Source organism: Anabrus simplex, chromosome 3, assembly GCF_040414725.1.
Source record: "Anabrus simplex isolate iqAnaSimp1 chromosome 3, ASM4041472v1, whole genome shotgun sequence".
Classification (NCBI taxonomy): Eukaryota; Metazoa; Arthropoda; class Insecta; order Orthoptera; family Tettigoniidae; genus Anabrus; species Anabrus simplex.
In genome coordinates this window covers 234,584,889-234,607,911 of record NC_090267.1, presented here as the reverse complement: position 1 = coordinate 234,607,911, position 23,023 = coordinate 234,584,889, and the positions used below count along the sequence as shown (strand labels likewise).

The 23,023-nt window shown below is 38.7% G+C and overlaps 1 protein-coding gene across 1 annotated transcript in view; it reads right to left on the bottom strand.

Moving 5' to 3' along the window:
• Nucleotides 1–9,094, bottom strand: part of LOC136866182 (LINE-1 retrotransposable element ORF2 protein) — a 155,591-nt gene extending 146,497 nt beyond the window's left edge. The window contains exon 1 of the mRNA XM_068226642.1: nucleotides 7,187–9,094. Within this exon, the coding sequence (XP_068082743.1) occupies nucleotides 7,195–9,063 (1,869 nt within the window). The 5' untranslated portion in view covers nucleotides 9,064–9,094 and the 3' untranslated portion in view covers nucleotides 7,187–7,194. The remainder of the gene's footprint in view (nucleotides 1–7,186) is intronic.
• Nucleotides 9,095–23,023: the final 13,929 nt, after the last annotated feature.

The window sequence follows — 23,023 nt, the reverse complement described above, 5'->3', positions numbered from 1 at the left end:
AAAGAGAACAGCTGCTCTTCGAGATTTTGTTCATAAGAAGTTGTCAACAGTAGCACCAACGAGATGGAATTTTGCTTCACATCTTATTAATACTGTGAAGGAATATTATGATACGCTGGTGAAATTCTTTCAACATGTACAGGATACTTCAGACGACTGGGATGAAGACACTACATTGAAAGCACAAGGATTTTTGTTCTTCTTACTTAAGTTCAACACTAGATTTCTGCTGGCAGTGTTCTCCAAGATTTTTTCATTCTCCGATACTGTGTTCAATATTCTACAAACAAAAGGTCTGGATATTCAGTACTGTGGCAAGAAGGTTGAGTAGCTCTTTTTAAATATCCAGTCTATGAGAGATGAAGATTTTGATAGTTTGTATGGACATGTTGATACTGAAATTTATGTTTATGGAGGGCAGTCGTGCTCTAAAAATCGAAGAATTACTGATGAACTAGAAAAAAATCAAAATACAAACGTCTATTCAATGAAATTATTGACAATGTATTTGTCCAAATAGGAGAGAGTTTTAAATGCATAAAGAAATTTGTGTTCTTCTCGCTGTTGGATTGTGATTTGTTTGAGAAGCACAGAAATAGGTTTCCAGACAGTGATGTTACTGCCCTAGAAAAGACCTATGGGTCATTTTTCGACATTGTTCGCTTAAAAACCGAATTAAGTGTGATGTATTCATCTTCTGATTTTAAAGAGAAAAGTGTTTCAGACTTAATGCAGTTTATGCATACTAATAAACTGTACATGGGTATGCCAGAAATTTTCAAGCTCATCAAACTTGTAGCAACAATTCCTTCTAGTACATCCTCAGCAGAACGTTCTTTTTCATGAATACATATTGCAGATCAACTCAAGGTCAGGAGAGGCTATCATCATTAGCTATGTTGTCGATTGAAAAAGGATTGATGCAAAAATTAGATTACAGTCCTCTTTCTATGATGAAGTTATTGATGGTTTTGTAAAGAGAAGCCGCAGAGTAAAGTTTGTTTTCAAGTAGGAAGATCTAATAAATAGTTGCAATTTTTCTGTGTACATAGTTTGACGTTTACTTGTTTAAATTATATAATCACTGGCTTGTCATGATTTGTTAATAATTATAAAATGTGCCTGATTCTTTTGGCCATTCTTGAAGGTGTGACGTAACCAGTTTGAATGCATGTTCATGCAACCGATGATTAAAATGTTCATGTGATTTAGCGATTATTGTGTTTATAAATTTTATTCATTCAGAACTATGCATTTCCCACCCCACCAACTTTCACGAATGGAAGAGCAAGGCTGACTTTCATGACCAGCATTCGCCGCCGGTAAAATAGTAGTAATCCACTAGCTGTAAAAATCACATAACCACATTTCAGTTGAGAACTGTAGTGTAAATACGGTATATTATATAGTATTTTGCTTGATATATTCGTGTGTATCTTTATGTATGATAACCCTCTCGATACTTCAGTATTAAACCAAACGGCAATGTTCATTTCTATCAGAGCATAGTAGGATAGATTAGTAGCCTACTAATAATAATCGGATAAGAACTGGACAAGGCAGATGTGGTTATCTCTTGTGCAAATGGGGTTGGACTAGGTCTGCAGATTGTGATTGTGGTGCATCTTCTCAGTCAATCCACCACATTGTTGCTGACTGCCCAATTCGAGCTTTCAAAGGAACGCAGATGGACATTCACCGCACATCGGATGAAGCATTTGATTGGGTCAAAATGCTAGACCTAGAGTTATAATATTGTACGGACTTGTGACTACGCACATTTACCCTGAACTATATACATGTGTGTACATAGATTCATCATACGATAAATAAAAATAACGAATAATAATCTGTCTACACATTTAGCTTTGTTGGTAATCTTTTAGTTCCTGCGAATTTCAAACTTTAAATGCAATTTCTGTTTGTGCTTAGTAATTGTTGTGTTTGAGTCATCAGCTCATAGAGTGGTTTGATGTAGCGCTCTATCCCACCCTATCCTGTGCTAATCTTTTCATTTTTACATTACTACCGCATTCTATACCTGATCTAATCTGCTTGTCATATTCATATGTTGGTCTACCCCTACCGTTCTTACTGCCTACACTTCCTTCAAAAACAAACTGCACAAGTCCTGGGTGTCTTAAGATGTGTCATATCATTCTATCTCTCCTTTTCGTCAAATTTAGCTAAATCGGCCTTCTCTCACTAATTTGATTCAGTATCTCTTCATCAGAGTCTCACCTTCAGCATTTTTCTGTAACACCACATTTCAAAAGCTTCTATTCTCTTTCCTTCTGAGCTAGTTATCGTCCATGTTTCACTTCCATACAATGCCATGCTCCAGATCATCTTTCTAATTCCTATATCGGTGTTTGAAGTGAGCACATTTATTTTCTTAAGAAAGCCCTTCCTTGCTTGTGCTAGTCTACATTTTATGTCCTTCTTACTTCTGCCATCGTTAATTAATTTACTAACCTAGTAACAATAGTCATCTACTTCCTTTATGACTTCATTTCCTAATCTAATATTACCTGCATCACCTGACTTTGTTCAACTGCACTCCATTACTTTTGTTTTTGACTCATTTATTTTCATCTTGTACTCCTTACCCAAGACTCTGTCCATACCATTCAGCAATTTCTCCAGATCTTCTGCAGTCTCATATAAAATAACAATAACATTGCAGCAAATCTCAGTGTTTTGATTTCCTCTCCTTGAACTTCGATACCCTTTCCAAATTCCTCTTTGATTTCATTTATTGCTTGTTCTATGTAAACAGTGAAAACGAGAGGGGACAAACTGCAGCCTTGCCTCACTCCTTTCTGGATTGCTGCCTCTTTTTCAAAGCCCTCGATTCTTATCACTGCAGACTGATTTTTATATAGATTGTAGATAATTCTCTTTTCTCGGTATCTGATCCCGATCACCTTTACAATCTCAAACAGCTTGGTCCAATCAACATTATCGAATGCCTTTTCTAGATCTTTGAATGCCATGTACCTGGGCTTGTCTTTCTTAATTCTGTCCTCTAAGATCAGATGCAAGTCCAGGATTGCTTCACATGTTCCCATATTTCTTCTGAAGCCAAACTGATCTTCTCCCAACTCAGTTTCAATTTGTCTTCCCATTCTTCTGTAAATAATACGTGTTAAAATTTTGCAGGCGTAAGATACTGAACTAATGGTGCAGTAGTTTTCACACTTGTCAACACCGGCTTTCTTTGGAACAGATATAATAACATTTTGCCGACAATCGAATAGCACTTTTCCTGTCATACATCTTACACAAGAAATGGAATAACCTTGCCATGCTGGTTTCTCCTAAGGCAGTCAGTAATTCAGAGGGAATATAATCAATTCCAGATGCCTTGTTCCTTTTAGGTCTCTCAAAACTCTATTCTGACCTCAAAATTGGTTCCACCATTTCATCAGCATCAACAGCCTCTTCTTGTTCCAGGACCATATCATCTACATCCTTACCTTGATACAACTGTTAAATATGTTCCTGCCACCTTCCTGCCTTGTCTTCTTCCCCTAGAAGTAGTTTTCCATCTGAGTTCTTAATACAGTATTCATACATCTAGTTTTCCTTTCTCCAAAGGTTTCCTTGATTTTCCTGTATGCAGCATCCTCCTTTCATAGGACCATACAACCTTCAACATCCTTGCACTTCTCCTTCAGCCATTCTTCCTTAGCTGTCCTGCACTTTCTATCCACTCCATTCTTTAATCACCTGTATTCTTTTTTGCCCTCTTAATTTTTTGTATTCTTGTACTTTCATCCTTCATCACTCAGGTCTAGTATCTCCGGAGTTATACTTTGATTCTTAGGCGATCTTTCATTTCTTCCTATCATTTCTTCAGCACACCTAGAGACCTCATTCTTCACGACTGTCCAATCTTCCCCTATTGTGTTTCCTTCAGCCCTTCCATTTAGCCCTTGTGCTACATGTTCCTTGAAACAGTCCCTCACACTGTTTTCTTTCAACTTGCCTAGATCCCACCTTGCATTCCTTTCTTCAAATTCAGGTGGCATTTCATGACCAACAAGTTGTGGTCAGAGTAAACATCTGCTCCTGGGAAAGTTCTGCTATCCAACACCTGGTTAGTAATAACCTATTGTAATTAGGATACATCTGAACGTAGTTTAAAATTAGTGTTGTATATTGTAGTATCTTATTAGAAATTAGTGACTTATTCTATTACTGTGAAATATTTGTGCAGTATAGTATAAGTATCTGTAGAAACTTTCTTACTAGAATTCTGTTGCTTTAATTAGGATTGGCTTAACTGCAGTATAGAATTGTGTAATTTTTTGTATTCCTTTTGATATTCGGTAATTAATGGCAGTTTTCATCCTGTTAGGGTGGTGTAAAATAAGAATTTAGTACGACTAAGTAGTATTGTAGTGTAGTATATTATTTACCTTATTGTCAAATGACCTTTGTGTAGGCCTACTATCCTAGACAATATTTCTTTCCTCCCTTTTTTTTTCATTTTTCCATAAAGAATGGCTAAGGAGTGCAAGTGTAGGAACTGTCGGTGTGTCCAGGCATTAAGGAGGATGACAAAGAGGAAGAAGTTGGAGAGTTTGAGGGGGATAATTAGGATTCTCTCAGAAGACAGGAAGGAAGTTAGGCCTCCTTCAAACAATGTACAGGATGCAGTAGGTGTAAAAGAGGGATGGGAAGGAAAGGGGGGAATTGTAAAAGACATGCAGTGTAATGTTTTAAGGGGAAGGACATTGCAGGATAAGGGCTCTATTCAGAAGCAGAATAGGTCTCTTTGAGAAATCAGTACGAGTCACTGCAGACAGAACAACAGGGAACTGTTGCTGAGAAATGTGGAAGTAGGAGGAAAAGAAAAAAGGTTGGAAAGGAAAATGTAGAGTAGAGGATAGGAAAAGACAGGTGGAAGAGGTTCATGGGAGGGAGAAAATAGAGGAGGAAGTAGATTCTACAGCAGTGAAGATACGGCTGACCAGGAGGGGACGGGAAAACATGAGGTGGGTAGGGTTCAGGCTCTGGTCATGGGGCATTCCATTGTTAGATATGTAGAGGAAAGGGAACCAGAGTAGAGTGTCATCCAAGAATCAGGTTAAGGCAGATGTTGAGGAAAGGAGAAGAGAAGGAGGAGGGAGAGAAGAAGGTGGTAGTATTTTACGCTGGTACTAATAACGTAAGGCAAGCAGGTAGAAGTGCAACATAGTTGAGCATGGGTAAAGTTTAAGGAAGCAGAGATTGTTTATCAGTGGAATACTGTGTAGGAGGGATACTGACTGGAAGGTGATTGAGGATTTACATCAGACTATGGAGTGGGTATGTGGGAAACTGGGAGTGAGATTTCTAGATCCTAATGGGTGGATAGGAGATCAGGATCTGTGCTCAGATGACCTTCACTTAAACCGCAGTGGTAAGTATAACTTAGGAAATTTGTTTAGAAGGGTTATAGAGAGGTACATTCAGGAAAACGAGGTGGTCTAGGGGGTGTGTAAAGATACAGGGATCTGGAAGTCAAGTAGGAATTACATAAAAATGTTAGTGTTGAACTGTAGGAGTATTGTAAAGAAAGGAATAGAATAAATAATTTAATAGATACATACTTACCAGATATTATAATAGTTGAATCATGACTGAGAAAGGATATAATGGATGCAGAAATATTCTCACAGAACTGGAGTGTGTATCGTAGAGATAGGATAGGAATGGTAGGAGGGGGATTATTCATTCTGGTGAAAGAATGTAAGCTACGAAAAAGTTAAAGATGACAAATATGAAATTCTAGGTGTAAGGCTCATGTCTAAAGATAACAGACAACTTGATGTCTATGGAGTGTACAGACTGGGAAAGGCTAGTGCTGACGCCGATTCAGAATTATTTGACAAGATAATCAGCTATGTGAAAAACGATATGGAAAGGAAAGGGATTGTAGCGAGTGATCTTAATTTACTGAATGTCAATTGGGAAGGTAATGTAAATGACAGGAAGCATGAACAACAAATGGCAAATAAGTTAATATAGGAAGGACAGCTGATTCAGAAAGTGATGGAACCAAATAGAGGGAAGAATATTCTTGACGAGGTGCTGGTAAAACCAGATGAGCTCTATAGAGAAACAAAAGTAATAGAAGGTATTAGCGAACAACAAAGCTGTTTTCGTCGTAGTGAAAATAAATGTGATAGAAAGTTAGGTCTTAGAAGTAGGACTAATAGGCAGTATCTTATGGCTGACAAAACAGGCAGGAGTGAGGTTTTAAAAATTAATTATGATCAGTGGAAAACAGTAAATAAAAATGTAAACAGACTCTGGGATGAGGTTTGTACCATTAAAGCTGATAAGGAATGGTAAAGACTCACTATATTATAACAGAGAAGTAAGGAGACTAAGAAGAAGGTGCAGGTTGGAAAGAAACAGAGTTAGAAATGGCTGTGGAAGTAAGAAGAAATTGAAGGAACTTACCAGGAAACTGAATCTAGCAAGGAAATCAGCTACAGATAATATGATGGCAAGCATAATTGGCAGTCATACTAATTATAGTGAAAAATGGAAGGGAATATACAGATACTTTGAGGCAGAAATAGGTTCCAAGAAGGACATTCCAGGAATCATTAGTGAACAACAGGAGTGTGTATGTGAGGATCTTCAAAAGGCAGAAGTATTCAGTCAGCAGTACGGTATGTAAAGATTGTTGGTTACAAGGATAATGTCCAGATAGAGGAGGTGACTAATACCAACAAAATATTGAAATTTACCCACAATAACAGATTTACGATAAGGCACAAAAATTAAAACTAGAAAAGCAGCTGGAATTGATAAGATTTCTGGGGATGCACTAAAGACAATGTGTTGGGATATAGTCCCATATCTGAAGTACTTATTTGATTATTGTTTGCACAAAGGAGTTATACCAAATGAATGGAGAGTTGCTATAGTAGCCCCTGTGTATAAAGGAAGTGGGGGATAGACATAAAGCTGAAAATTACAGGCCAGTCAGTTTAATATGCACTGAATGTAATCTTTGGCAAAGCATTCTTTTTGATTATATTAGACATGTTTCTAGAATATAGAACTCAGAGAATTAGGCAAAGTTTTATATGAGCCTGTAAGAATTAAGAGGGGAGTTTTTCAAGGCAGTATTATTGGACCTTTATGTATTCTTATATACTTTATAAATTATATGAGTACTTACTTACTTACTTAATCCGGTCCTCTTGTACCATGAGGTGTCGAGGATACGAGAAATCTCCATCTACTCCTATCTCCGGTAATGGCAACGGCCTCTCGTACCGAGAGTCCCCTCTCCTGCAGTGCTTCTCTAATCCCCTCCTCCCATGTCTTCCGTGGTCTTCCTCGAGCCTTCCTTCCTTCCACTCTCACCTCCCTCATTAACCTCGGCAAGCGGTCTGTCGACATTCGGTGGACATGGCCAAACCATCTCAATTGATATTCTTGGATGGTTTTCTCCAGTGGCTTCATATTCAATACTTTCCGGATGGCTGTATTCCTGATCCTGTCTCTCCTGGTTTTGTCCTCTACTTTCCGGAGGTACCTCATCTCTGTCGCCTGGATTCTGCTCTTGGTTCTTTCTGTTAGCACCCAGGATTCGCAGCCATAGGTCAATGTGGGAATAAAGGTGGATTTGTAAACGGCTAATTTTGTGCCCTTTGAGATCTCCTTCTTGTTGAGGAAGTTTGTTCGGATGGCATTAAACAAGCGCCCTGCTGTTCCTATTCTTTCTGTTATTTCTTCCTCCATCTTCCCATCTGAGCTGATGATTGAGCCAAGATACTTGAACTTGGTGACTTGTTCTAATGGTTTACTATCGACCATGATACAGTGTCTCTCCTCATTCCTGCTGATAACCATAGTCTTTGTCTTGTCCACATTCACCTCCATACCTTTTTCCTTAAGCTCTTCCACCCATACATTGATGTTGTGCTGCAGGTTTTGTTCGCTGGAGGCAACAACAATCAGGTCATCAGCAAATGCCAGGTCAGAAAATCGTACTGGTCGCATGAGATAATTTCCGACCGTCAATTTCTTGATTTTCTCATGACACAGCTTCATAATATGGTCGAGGTATACGATGAAAAGAAGAGGGCTAAGACTGCAGCCCTGCCGGACTCCTTGTCTCGTAGTGAACTCTGCTGACCTCACATTTCCTGTCCGCACGTAATTCCGACAGTTCTTATACAGACTCATGATTGAACTGCAAAGTGACTTGCTAACTCCATACTCCTTTAGGACTTTCCAGAGTTTGGACCTCGGGACTCTGTCAAATGCCTGTTTCAGGTCAATAAAGGCAGCATGAAGGGTCTTGTTCTTTTCCAGTAGCTTTGCACTGGCCATCCTAACAGTAAATATGAGATCTTGTGTGCTTCTATTTGGGCGGAAGCCACACTGGGCTTCTTCAAGTTTAGCCTCTACCTCCTTTCTTAATCTAGTCTCCAGGATCTTTGAGAAGACCTTCCCAGGCACTGATAACAAGGATATGCCACGGTGATTACTGCACTCTCGATTGTCTCCTTTCTTAAAGATGGGGATGATGACTGCTACTTCCCAATCTCTAGGTACCTTTTTTGTTCTCCAGGCCTCCACCATAATCTTGAATAGAAAGTTTCCTGCTTTCTTTCCCAAGTTCTTAATCATTTCTGGGGCGATTCCATCATGTCCTTGGGCCTTCCCATTCTTGAGTTGTTTAATAGCCAACTGCATTTCATTTATCCTTAAGTCCTCTCCTTCTTCTTGTTCTCCTTCTCCCCCCGTCTCCTCTCTTTCCTCACTTGACCATGAGCTGTCTTCATTCCCATTTCCATTCAGTAAATCATTAAAATATTCTTTCCATCTCTCCATTATTTCTTTCTCTTCTGTTAAGATTTTCCCTTCCTTATCTTTTATAAACTTTAGAGGGCACTGTTTCTCCTTTCTCATGTTTTTCAGTGCTCTATAGAACAGCTTCTGGTTCTCTTTATAATTTTTCTCCATTCTTTGTCCGAATTCTTCCCAAGACTGTCTTTTCGCTGTTTTCACTAGGTCTTTAACCTTTCTTCTTTGTTCCTTATACATCTCATGGTCCTCAGCATCCTTGCTTCTTAAGTATTTCTTCCACATTTCCTTTTTCTTTCTTACTTCTTCCTTGATATCACCATTCCACCAGCTTGTTCTTTTCTTGTACTCCCCCACCTTTGTTGTTCCACATACTTTACTTGCCACTTCTAATAGTATCTTCTTGAACATGTTCCACTTTCCCTCCAGGTCCATTTCCTCGATCCTCTCCTCTATCCTCTGACACTCCTCCTCCACTTCCTGTGTGAACTGCTTCTGTACCTCCCTGTTCTCTCTTAACTTATACACCTTAATCTTTTCTTGCTTCTTGTTCTTAGGTTGTTTCCTCTGTACCTTTGCTGTTGTTTCCATTGTTGTTATCAAGGGAAAATGGTCACTTCCTATTTCATAGCCACGGTATACTCGACAGTCTGTCACCTTCTGGAGGTGATCTCTCTTCACTAACACATAATCTATGATGGAGCGCTCATCTCGGCTGGGTTCCTCCCTCGTGTACATGTGTATCATCTTATGCGGGAACATGGTGTTCACTGCGACGAGATTATTGGCAACGCAGAAATCAACAATCCTCTCACCATTGTTGTTAACCACAGGCTCACCATGCCGGCCAACAGCTCCGCCACTTCCCTCTGGCTAGTTTCCGACTCTGCCGTTGAGATCTCCTAATACAATGATTTCCCCTCGAGTGTCATCCACCACATTCTGTAGCTCTTCGTGGAACCTATCCTTCTCCTCCTTTCTTACATCGTCGTTCACTCCGTAAACCACAATAAATGTCATCAGCTCCATCTCTGGATCTAATCGTATGCTGACCGTTAGAATTCTATCCGTGTGGAATTTCTAATCCTGAATCTTGTTTCTGAAGTTCTTGTGGATCAGTAGTGCTACTCCTGATTTGGCCCTTAATCTGATGTTAACTCCACTATAAATGAGCACATGATCGTTCACCATTGTATCTACCCCTTGACCTAGCACTACAAGTCTTGCTCTCTCGAATTCTGCCACTAATTCATTCTCCTTTCCAGCTAATCCTCTTATATTCCATGTTCCAAATCTCATAATCCTTTTTCCTCGCCATGTTGCCATCGGGTTCAGCAGTCCGGTGTATCTCTCGTTTTGACTTTTCATGAGAATTATTTCGGGCATGTGAGATATGGGCCCACAGTGCCTATAGGGCAGTGAGGGGGCTGCCCTCTTTTGGCCTCTGCCCCTGCCATGCTGCAACTTCAGGACTGGTGGTGTTCTCATTCCCTACTCCCTGAGACAAAGATTTTCTTCCTTCAGGACCTACAGCTGAAGGTCTGTCATTTAGTCTGGCCCCTCATTCTCGACCTTACCGGCAAGGGTGACCCTGCCAGGAGCCGAAGCTCCCGCCGGCATCGCTCTCGGGATCACTGAGGCACGCAAGCCTCCCCACCACGTCAAGGTACCAGACCATGGGGGAGGTTATATGAGTAAAGAAGTGATATCAGAGATAAGGCTTTTTGCGGATGATGTTATTCTGCACAGTGAAATAAATAAGTTTGTGAACAACTGCAAAATGACCTCGATAATGCTGTGAGATGGACAGCAGGCAATGGTATGATGATAAACAGGGTTAAAAGTCAGGTAGTGAGTTTCACAAATAGGAAAAGTCCTCTCAGTTTTAATTACTGCATTGATGGGGTGAAAGTTCCTTTTGGGGATCATTTTAAGTACATAGTAATTTCACATACTGAGATGGAATCAAGGTTTTATTTCACTTTGAATAACTTTTAAAAAATTAACCACACACTATTTGCAAGAAACTCACATACAGCTAATAACACGGAAAATAGGATATTACAAGTACCACCTTGTCATGTTCACCTACTGAACTACGATGATCCCATACAGCAAACTTCTCCCATGAGCATGCATATTTTATGACACAGGTTTTAAATCTTTAACATCTGACGTACAGTACTGGCTTGGCTATCGTCTGGTTCTGGTTTAAAGTGTACAGTAACCTTAAAATTTGTTTCATTAACATCATTTATTAGCCAACAGTACTTAAATTACTGATACCCTACTAAATATTACCATATCTGCATCAGATTTTCATGCTCCTCACAACTATAAGACTAAACAGCTTTTTTCAAATTCCTACCTTTACATCTTAAGGGGAGATGAAGACTGAATGACTGTGAAATTTTGACTTGCCACTTTTCTGGCAACATCTGAGACATACCAAAGAAATTTTGAACACATATTCACAGAAAGTTAAGCAGCATAAATGGTGATTTTTGATATTGTTTATTGACAGTGAAACCTTCCAGCAAATTCTCAGTCTTTTTACATCAATCAAGGATATTTCTTTTCAAACCCACAGAGATATCACAATACATAGAAAATTTGTGCACATGGTTTTTGACATCAGAACCATCAACAGCTGGAAAGATTTCCTTACATTATTTTCTCTTTAACTAGATGAATTTTATAAATTATTATTGATATTTTGCCGTCTTCAGTTGACTAACGATTCACCACGGGTAGAGAATCTGGGTGAGTGGCTGTATCACAAAGCCTAAAACGCCTGTAACGTGTGTTAATGTAATTACAATTAAACACACTATTCTGTATTATGTCCCTATGCCCAGATTTGGTTGGTAGGACTGTAGTACACACTTGGATAGAAAGTCGAGCGATTGTCTATAGACATGTACTCGAACTGTCTATAGACAAGCATAAAGACAATGTATATAGACAGTCTAGAGACTTCGTCGTGTGTACACACTCGAATGCCTTGTTCTTCTTAGTTGTTAAATATGACTGCCCTTGTTGGGATCACTGTTTGCACAGTTATAATTTTGGATAATGAAAAATCTGGAAGAGGAAACATTGGTGGAGGCATGAAACTTTTATGGCGGGACCTCGTTTTGGTTGTAATTTACTTTCAATGCTGAAATTAGAAGACTCTATAGGTTTCCAAATCTTCACCCGTTTGACCTCGAAGAGATTTTGAAGAATTACCCCAGCAATTTAGGCAGAATGACTGAGAAAAGAGAAAGCAGATATAGAGAAACAATTCCACCATCTTTGAGATTGAGAGTGATGCTGCGTTTTCTGGCAAGTGGAGAATCGTTCACCAACCTCATACACACTTTCAAGATACTGAAGAAATCTATTGATAGATTGTGCCTGAAGTGTGTGTGAAGCCCTTCTACAATCTCTAAAAGGATTTGTAAAGGTTTGTATAAATAATAACCCCAAACCCCATGGCACTTGAAGGGCCTTGGCCTACCAAACGACTGCTGCTCAGCCCGAAGGCCTGCTGATTACGATGTGTCATGTGGTCAGCACCACAAATACCCTCAGCCGTTATTCTTGGTTTTCTAGAGCGGGGCCGCTATCTCACCGTCATATAGCTCCTCAATTCTAATCACGTCGGCTGAGTGGACCTTGAACCAGCCCTCAGGTCCAGGTAAAAATCCCAGACCTGGCCGAGAATCAAACCCGGGACCTCCGGGTAAGAGGCAAGTATTCTACCCCTGCACCACAGGGCCGGCATAAATAATAATAATAATAATAATAATAATAATAATAATAATAATAATAATAATAATAATAATAATAATAATAATAATAACAAATTACAGATAAACAATCATACAAATTTATTTATAAAAACATAAATGGAGTTCAAAAAACATGAAAAAGTAAAAATTACTTTTACAGTACCAAAAATTTTCAAAAAAAAAAAACTATAATTCAGTCAGAGTGTTTAGGCAGGTATAAATACTATCAAAAACAACATGATCGATATAATTATGATTTTGTTGAGAGGCAGGTAAGGAAACACAGTTGGCAGAACTTTCTGAGCAATTAGACTGGATAGTCGTGGACGAAGTGGACGTTGCTATATGCTAGGAACTTGGTCAACATATCGTCGTTGCCGGGACAAAACCTCCTATGTGATAATATTTTTGGAGATATACTGACCCGCAGCACATACATTATGAGGAGCGAGAATGCCTTGACAATATTCACACAATATTGCACCTTAGATGACAGAACCTTAACGGCCAAAGTTCTAAGCTAAAATATTTCACATAGGAGGTTTTGTCCCGGCAACGACGATATATTCCCATTTACAAACAAAGTATAATATAAGTATATTGTGCTGAGCCAAAGATATCCCCAACTTTGGCCAGTTGGAGTTCCTCAGCTTGCTTGCAATAAGTTCACCAAACACACTGTGTTCATCTCTGGATGAGGCAAGTGATTTCATCCAATTTATTGCTTCCTCGACAGGAGTGACACCTCTTTTCATGCGCTTATTCCCATGAGTTGGCATTTTAAACAGGGGTAGGTCACTTTCAACTGCTTTTGGTTTTGCTTTTCTGTGGTTTTCTTTAGAGTTACTCGTACAGGAGTCCTGAAAAAAGGAAATGGTTACCGTTACTATCAGCATTCACTAATCTGAAATACATATTGAAGGACATACACAGTGAACAGACCATACAACTAGATAATAGTACCATCGAGCTCGATATTCGGGAGATAGTGGGTTCGCTGTCGGCAGCCTTGAAGATCGTTTTCCGTGGTTTCCCATTTTCACATCAGGCAAATGCCGGGGCTGTACCTTAATTAAGGCCACGGCCGCTTCCTACCCACTCCTAGCTCTTTCCTGTTCCATTGTCGCCATAAGACCATCTGTGTTGGAGCGACGTAAAGCAACTTGTAAAAAAAAATTAATAATAAAATAAATAAATAAATAAATAAATAAATAAATAAATAAATAAATAATAGTACCTATATATTAATTGAAGGAACCTGTGTTTGTAGTTGGTTCCAGTTGCCGAAAACCAAAACTGATTGGAGAGCTATTGCTGAACAATTTAATACTAGATGAAACTTCCCTCATTGCTTAGGCAGTGTCGATGGGAAACACGTTCAAATAGTGGCTCCAGAAAACACTGGTAGCTTATTCTATAATTACAAAGGTACAATCAGCATTGTGCTGCTTGGAGTAGCAGATGGTAACTACAACTTCATGTATGCTGATGTTTAATACCAAAGATGAATTTTGGATAGTGGGATATTCAATTACACTTCCCCTACCGAAAACCAGAAGAAAATTCCCTAAATGTGCCAGGTTTTGACATGTTACCTGGAAGAACATATCCAGTCCCATATGTTTTTGTGGCAGATGATGCATTCACATCAGAAAGGATCTACAACTACAGACTGAGTAGGGCATGAACAAATTTTTTTGATATCATGTCATCAAAATTTATAGTATTACTGAAACTGATAGCTCTGGCTCCAAATATAACAGAGTTCATTGTTTTAGCTTACATTTATTTGCATAAATTTTTGCACAGAAACAGTGTATCAAGAAGTAACTACTCTCCAGCTGGTGTTTTTAATTCATATGATCCAGATGGAAACCTGATTAAGGAATCATGGCAGAAAGAAATGAAAGAAAATACCGTTTTGATCGATCTCCAAAATTTACCCCGAAAGTCAACTATGAGCTTACATGAAATGCAGAATGAATTCAGAGATTATTACCTTTTGCCTGAAGGAGAGGTTTAATGGCGATATGATTGTTACTAAATTTTAGCCCAAATAGCTGACAAATTATAAAACAATCACATATTTATACTAACATAATATTTTCTGTTTACAATTTGTTATTATTAATAAATATTTATCCACTGCATTTTAATAACATTGTTTTCTGGTCTATATCCTTGCATAGAAGTTAAATTGAAAATAAAAAAATATTTTTAAAGTACTTACCCTGCTCCCTGATTCACTGCTTCTTTCCTTGTCAAAGTCTGTGCTTCTGCTACCTCTTGATTCAGACCCTTGCAGTAGGAAAAGCAAACGTTCCATTGTCTAGATCAGGGCCTCTCAAACGCCCAAAACCTCACGCGTGCAGATCGAGGTGCAAGAGCTCCGTGCACTGTGCACCGGTGCCGCTCGGCATGGCTCGGATCAACGCTTCATCTCTGGGCTACTCGGCTAAGCTCGGCTCTACTCGGCTCAACTCATATCGGATTTGGAGCGCTACGGCGCAAGTGGGGCAGAGGGAGACAGGCGGAGCGAGCGAGACAGGCGTGAGGAAAGAGAAAGCAAGCGCTATTGCTCCAAATCGAGGAGTGGGGGGTCTGCACTCTGGTCAACCAAGCCAAGTCGTCTTTTGCACCGTGCACAGTGCATGCACCACGCGCATGCACCCTGAGAGGCCCTGGTCTAGATACAGAAATCGTTCGATTATATATCCAAGTGTGTACAAGCCTTAACTCCAACGATAATCATTTCCTTTCCTAGCAGGACCTGTTTAGTTTTCCTGTGTTACTTTCATGTCTCCTCAATTATTAAGTAGGCCCTACTCTCAAAACTGAGGCAATAAAGCTTTATTTATGTCGCCTATTATGTTTGTAATTAACACTGTTATTGCATTTATTTTGAAACACAACTCCTTGTTTTCTGTCTTTGGTTCGCCTGTCATAAAAAGGTAGCAAAGTCAAGAGATACATCACCCTGTATTTACAAGACCTGCCTGAATACACGGTATCAGTTGTGTGGCTGTGATTTGAACAACAAAGCAGCTTGAGTGTCTAGTCAACACGACCTTGCGCCAGCGAATTGTCTGATACGAAAACAGTACCTGCTCTCATTTACAAAAAATTGCAGTTTAAGTTTTACTGATATTTCAAAAAGTATTTGTCCGATGTATGAATTAATTGCATATCTGAACTTATAACAGTTTGAACTTTTTGAACTTTTATACTACGAGCAGAAATTACTATAGTTCCATTATAAAAGAACCAAAACTGAAATGGCATACGATTTTAGTGTCGGGAGTGTCCGAGGGCATGTCCAGCTCGCCAGGTGCAGGATATTTCAAAAATTTTATATGACGCTCGTAGGCGACTTGCACGTCGATAAAAAACAAAGCTGGTGTCGATATCTCCGTTATTAATGATCTTTTGGCAAAACATTGCACAACGTTTTATAAGCCCTGATATAAATTTACTCATTCGGGACAAATATTTCAGGTTCCCTATGGGAATCAATATCTATATCATCTGATGGCCAGGCAGCATCAATTTTTGGCAATGAGACAAAGTCTCTCAGTGCATTGGCACTGTCGGTGGCTCCAAGTAGCCTATGCAGTGGCCTCCACAGTATGCACTGGCCATGTGTCTTGGTGGGTGTGCTATTTACCAACTGATGAGCCCAACTTAGCACACTGGGGCGAAATGCTGGCAACCTGGAATGCGTTAGCTGGACAAATATTTCAGGTTCACTATGGGAATCAACATCTATATCACACACCACTTAGTCAAGCATCTCGTCTCCTTTCTCTCAAGTCTTCCCAGCTCAAAATTTGCAACATTCTTGCAACGCTACTATTTTGTTGGAAATCACCCAGAACAAATCAAGCTGCTTTTCTTTGGACATTTTCCAGTTCTTGAATCAAGTAATTCTGGTGAGGGTCCCATACACTGGAACCATACTCTAGCTGGGGTCTTACCAGAGACATATATGCCCTCTCCTTTACATCCTTACTACAACCCCTAAATACCCTCATAACCATGTGCAGAGATCTGTATCATTATTTACAATCATATTTATGTGATTAACCCAATGAAGATCTTTCCTTATATTAACACGTAGGCATTAAAATGATCCCCAAAAGGCACTTTCACCCCATCAACGCAGTAATGAAAACTGAGAGGACTTTTCCTATTTGTGAAACTCACTACCTGACTTTTAACCCCATTTATCATCATACCATTGCCTACTGTCCATCTCACAATATTATCAAGGTCATTTTGCAGTTGCTCACAATCGTGTAACTTAACTTATTTATTACTTTATACAGAACATCATCTGCATAAAGCCTTATCTCTGATACCACTTCTTTACTCATATAATTTATATACTGTAAACTTATATGAGAAAACATAAAGGTCCAATAATACTGCCTTGAAAAATTCCTCTCTTAATTATTACAGGGTCAGATAAAACTTTGCCTAATTCTTTGAGTTCTATTTTCCAGAAATATAGCCACCCATTCAGTCACTCTTCTGTCTCGTCCAATTGCACTCATTTTTGCCAGTAGTCTCCCTTGATCCACCCTATCAAATGCTTTAGAGGTCAGTTGCGATACGGTTCATTTGACCTCCTGTTTCCAAGATATCTGCTATATCTTGCTGGAATCCTACAAGTTGAGCTTCATTGGAATAACCTTTCCTAAACCCAAACTGCCTTCTATCAAACCAGTTATTAATTATGCAAACATGTCTAATATAATCAGACAGAATGCTTTCCCAAAGCTTGCATGCAATGCATGTCAAACTGAGTGGCCTGCAATTTTCAGCTGTTCATCACCCTTTCCTTTATACACAGGGACTACTATAGCAACTCTCCGTTCATTTGGTATAGCTCCTTCATGCAAACAATTAACAAATAAGTAATTCAGATATGGTACTATATCCCAACCCATTGTCTTTAGTACATCCCCGAAACCTTATCAATTCCAGCTGCTTTTCTAGTTTTCAACTTTGGTATCTTCCTGTAAATGTCATTGTTATCAGAGGTATGTTTTAATACTTCTTCCAGATATGAACGCGATCGAACATCTATGGGCTGAACTTTTGATAAAGTTCAATCTACACATCCAAAAACAAAAGAACAACTTAAAAAGGGACTCTTTGAAGAATGGGAAGGGATCTCCTCAGAAAAACTAAACATTTAGTGCACAGCATACCACAACATTTGGAGGAGGTTATAAAGCAGAATGGTGGTCTAACCAGTTATACATTTGGGAGTATTAAAGTTAACTTTATTTTCATTGTTATGTGTCCGAATAATTTTGATGTTCGGAAATTATTGTTATTTTCAGATTCCGGTTATTAGAGAAAATGAGTCATTTCTTTTTATCATGACTGTTAGTTCAAAAAATGTTCATGAAATACATTAAATATTTATTTTGTATGCCTTTGCTGGCAGGACCTATTGTTTACAGTGCACTATGTCTTCTGGTATGGGCTTGAGCAATTTTGTTACTTTCATTGATCTGTCTCTGACTTATCCTTGGCTTTGACAATATGAAAGTGACTGAGGTATGAGCGATGCTAGTAATGCCATTCCTTGTACAGCCAGTCCCTGCTATGAATGGTATGAAAATGTTGCTCATAGGGTTGGTCGGTGCATGCATTTCAGTGGGCTTGGCAGACTGATATGTAATAGCAACTTCTGGCTCAGTGAGGAAAGCAACGGGAAACTACCTCACTCCTCATTTCCCTAGTACGCCTCTTCAGTGATTCCTAGGCCATCTATGACAGCTGATGGCAGAGCTGTTGAGGATCCAACCAGCCTTAGGGCTGAAGACTGAACATACATACATTTATTTCGTTTACAAAATGTATTTGAATATATGACAATGGCAGTATTAAATAGCAAGTGTCCGAATAATTTTGTTATTACCTGGATATAGAAGTGGCAAGGAAAAATTTTGCTCAATTTACTAACTTTGCTTCGAGTTCTTTGCGGAATATACGTACCTCACGCACTTTTTACTTAATGTACGTTCCTCAAATCGGGATTATGTGGATTTGTGTCCAATTTACCATTCCCTCTTGAACCACCCTAACACGACGCATTCGTGTTTTAGCCGGGCTGAGCGGCTCACACGGTTAAGGCGCTGGCCTTCTGACCCCAACTTGGCAGGTTCTATCCTGGCTCAGTCCGGTGGTATTTGAAGGTGCTCAAATACGTCAGCCTCGTGTCCGTAGATTTACTGGCACGTAAAAGAACTCCTGCGGGACTAAATTCCGGCACCTCGGTGTCTCAGAAAACCGTAAAAGTAGTTAGTGGGACCTAAAGCAAATAATAATAATAATAATAATAATAATAATAATAATAATAATAATAATAATAATAATAATAATAATAATAATATATTAATGATAATAATTATATAATAATATATATATAATAATAATAATAATAATAATAATAATAATAATAATAATAATAATAATATATTATTATTATTATTATTCGTGTTTTATAACGCAAAAGCTAGGGCAAAATGTTTAAAATACAACTTACCCACTCAAAGCTTTTTCCAGAGATTCAAAAATCATAAATATACTGTTTTGACTAGGTACCATAGGCCTAGAATTTCTATGACCAACAAACTCTAGAAATATGCCATAAACGAAGCCAAAATATGACACAAAAGAAATGAAATATTGCCCAAAGTATGCTTGTAAGACCAGCAGCACACTGGCCACATTCTTAATTTTGTTTTGTCCTCTATATTTTCACAACCTACTGCTAGTGAAACCCGTTAATTTCAAACTTCATTTAAACATAAAATACCGGTATTTGTAAGGAAAAGAAATCCATGAAAACCAGATACAAACAAAAATCACGTGACATTATTGGCATAAAATACATGTTTACAAAAGCTAGAAATTAACTTTTTGTAAAAAGAGAACAGGATGAAAATACAACATGCCACAGAAAGCCGAGTCATAGTTATGGCTTACCTCATTACTTGTACACGAATTCCATCCTCTGTTCCTTCTGTATGAACTTGAGAATGATGTTTTCATAAAAAGATTCATCAGAGCGGTTTCTGAGGTCCACAAGAATATCTTTCTCTATTGATAAAATACTTAAGTCACTCGTATGTATTTGTCCTTGTGTTGCTCTGAGGTAAGTTTTGATTCTCTTAGAAGCAGAAGATTTCCTTTGTGTATTCGCAAATGGGAAAGTTAGAATAAGTTCTGCTAATTTATACACTTCAGTAAACACGATGTGCAGATTCTTAGACTTCAAGTACGTGGAGATATCACTTACTGGCATGTTGCTAAATTCCTCCATGGTATAAATTACCTTCAATTCGTTCTTAAGACGGATATGGTCAAAATAGCCAGAATAACAAACTAAAAGATTTGACATCAAGCATTCGGGGAATGCTGCTCGAAATGATGGAAAATAGCTTGAATTCAGCAAACGGATAAATTCTAAATTATTTTGATGTTCAAATCTTATTTTAATTTGATTCTTTATAGTACACAAAATTTCATCAAATATTCCTTTAAAGGAATCAGTATCTTTCTTACGATGTTTTACTTTCGGTTCAGCATCTTCGTCCACATCATTTTGAATTTCAGCCCAGATTTGATCAAAACATTCATCTTGAATTGCCTGTAGAGCTTCCAAAAATTCAGAAACTTTGTTATAACAGAAAGACATTTCCATCCACTTATCCAGTAATACCTGGTAAAGATTGTCCATAAGTAGAAATATTTTGTGGAAAACTATTAGAAAGAATGCAGTGTCAAATCTGGACAGAAAACGAACAAACCCTGAAGCAGCTATCACTTCCTCGGGTGACCAGTTACTAGGTTCTTCTTCGATGGAGAGGAAAAAATTTATCAGGTGACCCTTATGTACTTTGATTGTATTCACCAGTTTTGATGAAAAATTCCACTTAGCTATTAGGGTATCTGAATGTTCCTTCGCCATGAATTTCTTTAAAGAATCTCTTCTACCTGAAGAGTTAGAAAAGAAACCAGATATACTTGAAAGCGAAATAAAGAATCGTCTGCATTCTCTGATTGAACTGGTGGCCTGCGACATCAGAAAACTAAGTCGGTCGTCATGACAGTGCATGAACGTTATTGCCTTGTATTTCTCTCTCACTTGTTTCTGAAGACTGAACACATCACTTGCCGTAACAACGGCTCCATCCATTGCCAGAGCTATACATTTTTCAGAACAATGTAAATCCTCCACAACTCTGGTGATATGCTGAAATAATCCTTGCACAGTTCTTTCCGTACTAACATCTCTGAAATGCAAAAAGCGTTCCTGGCAGTTCCCTTCAATGTCAACAAATTTTATTACCGTTGATAACCGGCTTTTATTAGCAACATCGGAAGTTTCATTGAGTAGAATTGCAACAAAATCCGTTTGTCGTATTTCTGCTTTGATTTTGTCGGTAATAACACTAGCCACAGCATCAATGATGCCACGCTGAATGAGATGGAAAGCACCATTGAATACAACACTGGTCTTTAAATGATTTGCCAGAACGGGATCATACAGCGCCAAAAATTCCAGTTGTTCTAAGCATAAACCTGTCCTAGTCGAGCCCTTGGACTCATCATAGTTATCACACACACTCAGTTGTTTACCTAAATATATCACAATATCTATCAGCCTTTTTAAGATCATTCTGTTCTCTTTAACTTTTTCATTGTGCAAAGTATGTTCGACTTTCTTCTGAATATTCAAGTCGTTATCATTTTCCGTACAATCGAAGACCTGAAGAGCAGCATACGCTCTTAAATGACTACCAGACTTTTGGTGCTTTTCACATGCAGTAACAAAATAATTTAAATTTGCGAAACCATTTTTAGTCCAAGTAGTGACTTCGGTTGAAAAGAGCAAGCATGGCCAACAAAAAAGTCTATTCAAGAAAATGGAACCAGTCAACCAAGGAAATTTCTTATAACTAGCACTGTTGAAACACCTCGTGTAACTTCGATTTTTTTCTTTTTGTTCGCTTTTGAGGTCTGGAAGTGCCGGTTTAGGTCTTCCATTTTTAATAACTTTTACCTTTTCAGCGTGAGCCATTAACGAGAAATGTTTCCTTTCCACTAGTTCTTGGACAACGTCGAACATAGTGCAATTACTTAGCAGTGAACAACACACAATAATCCAAAAGCAGCTAGAAGAAATTTTAGAAAAGTTTGTACTGCGCAACTTCTAGCCATACCGTAACCAGAACGAGCAAAAAGGAGTTACATAACGCGAGTATTCGGCAACACAGCATTTCTAGCTCGCAGCCGAGCGAAGCACCGCACACTCCAACCTCGAGGCAAAGACTGCTTGAATGCATACAACTACCTACCGCGCGAACGAAGCCCTGGAATCCAGCTAGCGCTATCCACTCACTGGTTGGTTGAACCGATACTGCAATGCCAAACAGGGCGCTGATCTTACACAACTTCAGAGGACAAAAGTCAGATGGGAACTTACCAGTGGCGGCCGGTGGTAATTTGACAGGTAGTGACGAATAATAATAATAATAATAATAATAATAATAATAATAATAATAATAATAATAATAATAATAATATATTAATAAATCCATAAATAATCCATTATTATTATTATTATTATTATTATTATTATTATTATTATTATTATTATTATTATTATTATTATTATTATTATAGACTGTTACGCCTTTCAGTAGCCCGCAGTTTCTTTATGGATGCAGTTAATAATAATGTTATTTGCTTTACGTCCCACTAACTTCTTTTACGGTTTTCGGAGACGCCGAGTGCCGGAATTTAGTACCGCAGGAGTTCTTTTACGTGCCAGTAAATCTACCGACACGAGGCTGGCGTATTTGAGCACCTTCAAATACCACCGGACTGAGCCAGGATCGAACCTGCCATGTTGGGGTCAGAAGGCCAGCGCCTCAACCGTCTGAGCCCGGCTATGGATGCAGTTGGTACAGTCCAAAATAAAGTGTAGCTTCCACTGAAGCTCGATCATATTTATGGCTGTGATAGTAAGGAACCTGCTGAGGTCATGGCTGGTGCTGAGTAGTGATATTGGAAGCACGACTAGTGCGTCTGGATGTTATGAAAGGTACCACTCACAGGGTCGGTCGTGCAGCAGTAGCACTTTCTGGCCTAGCGAGGAAAGCAACGACAGACTACCTTATTCCTTCTCGTGCGTTGTACACCTCATGATGGCACTGCCATCGGTTTTTGCAATTTCTCGATAACTTTTCGTGATGCGTTTTGAGGATCCAGTCAGCATCCAAACTGAAGGCTTAATAGACATGCCTCTCAGCGTCCATTCTGCTAGGTTCTGTGAATAAACGAAGCGCCTCCACAACCCTCTATTTAAACAATAATGTTGATTTTTAAGTCCCACTAACTAC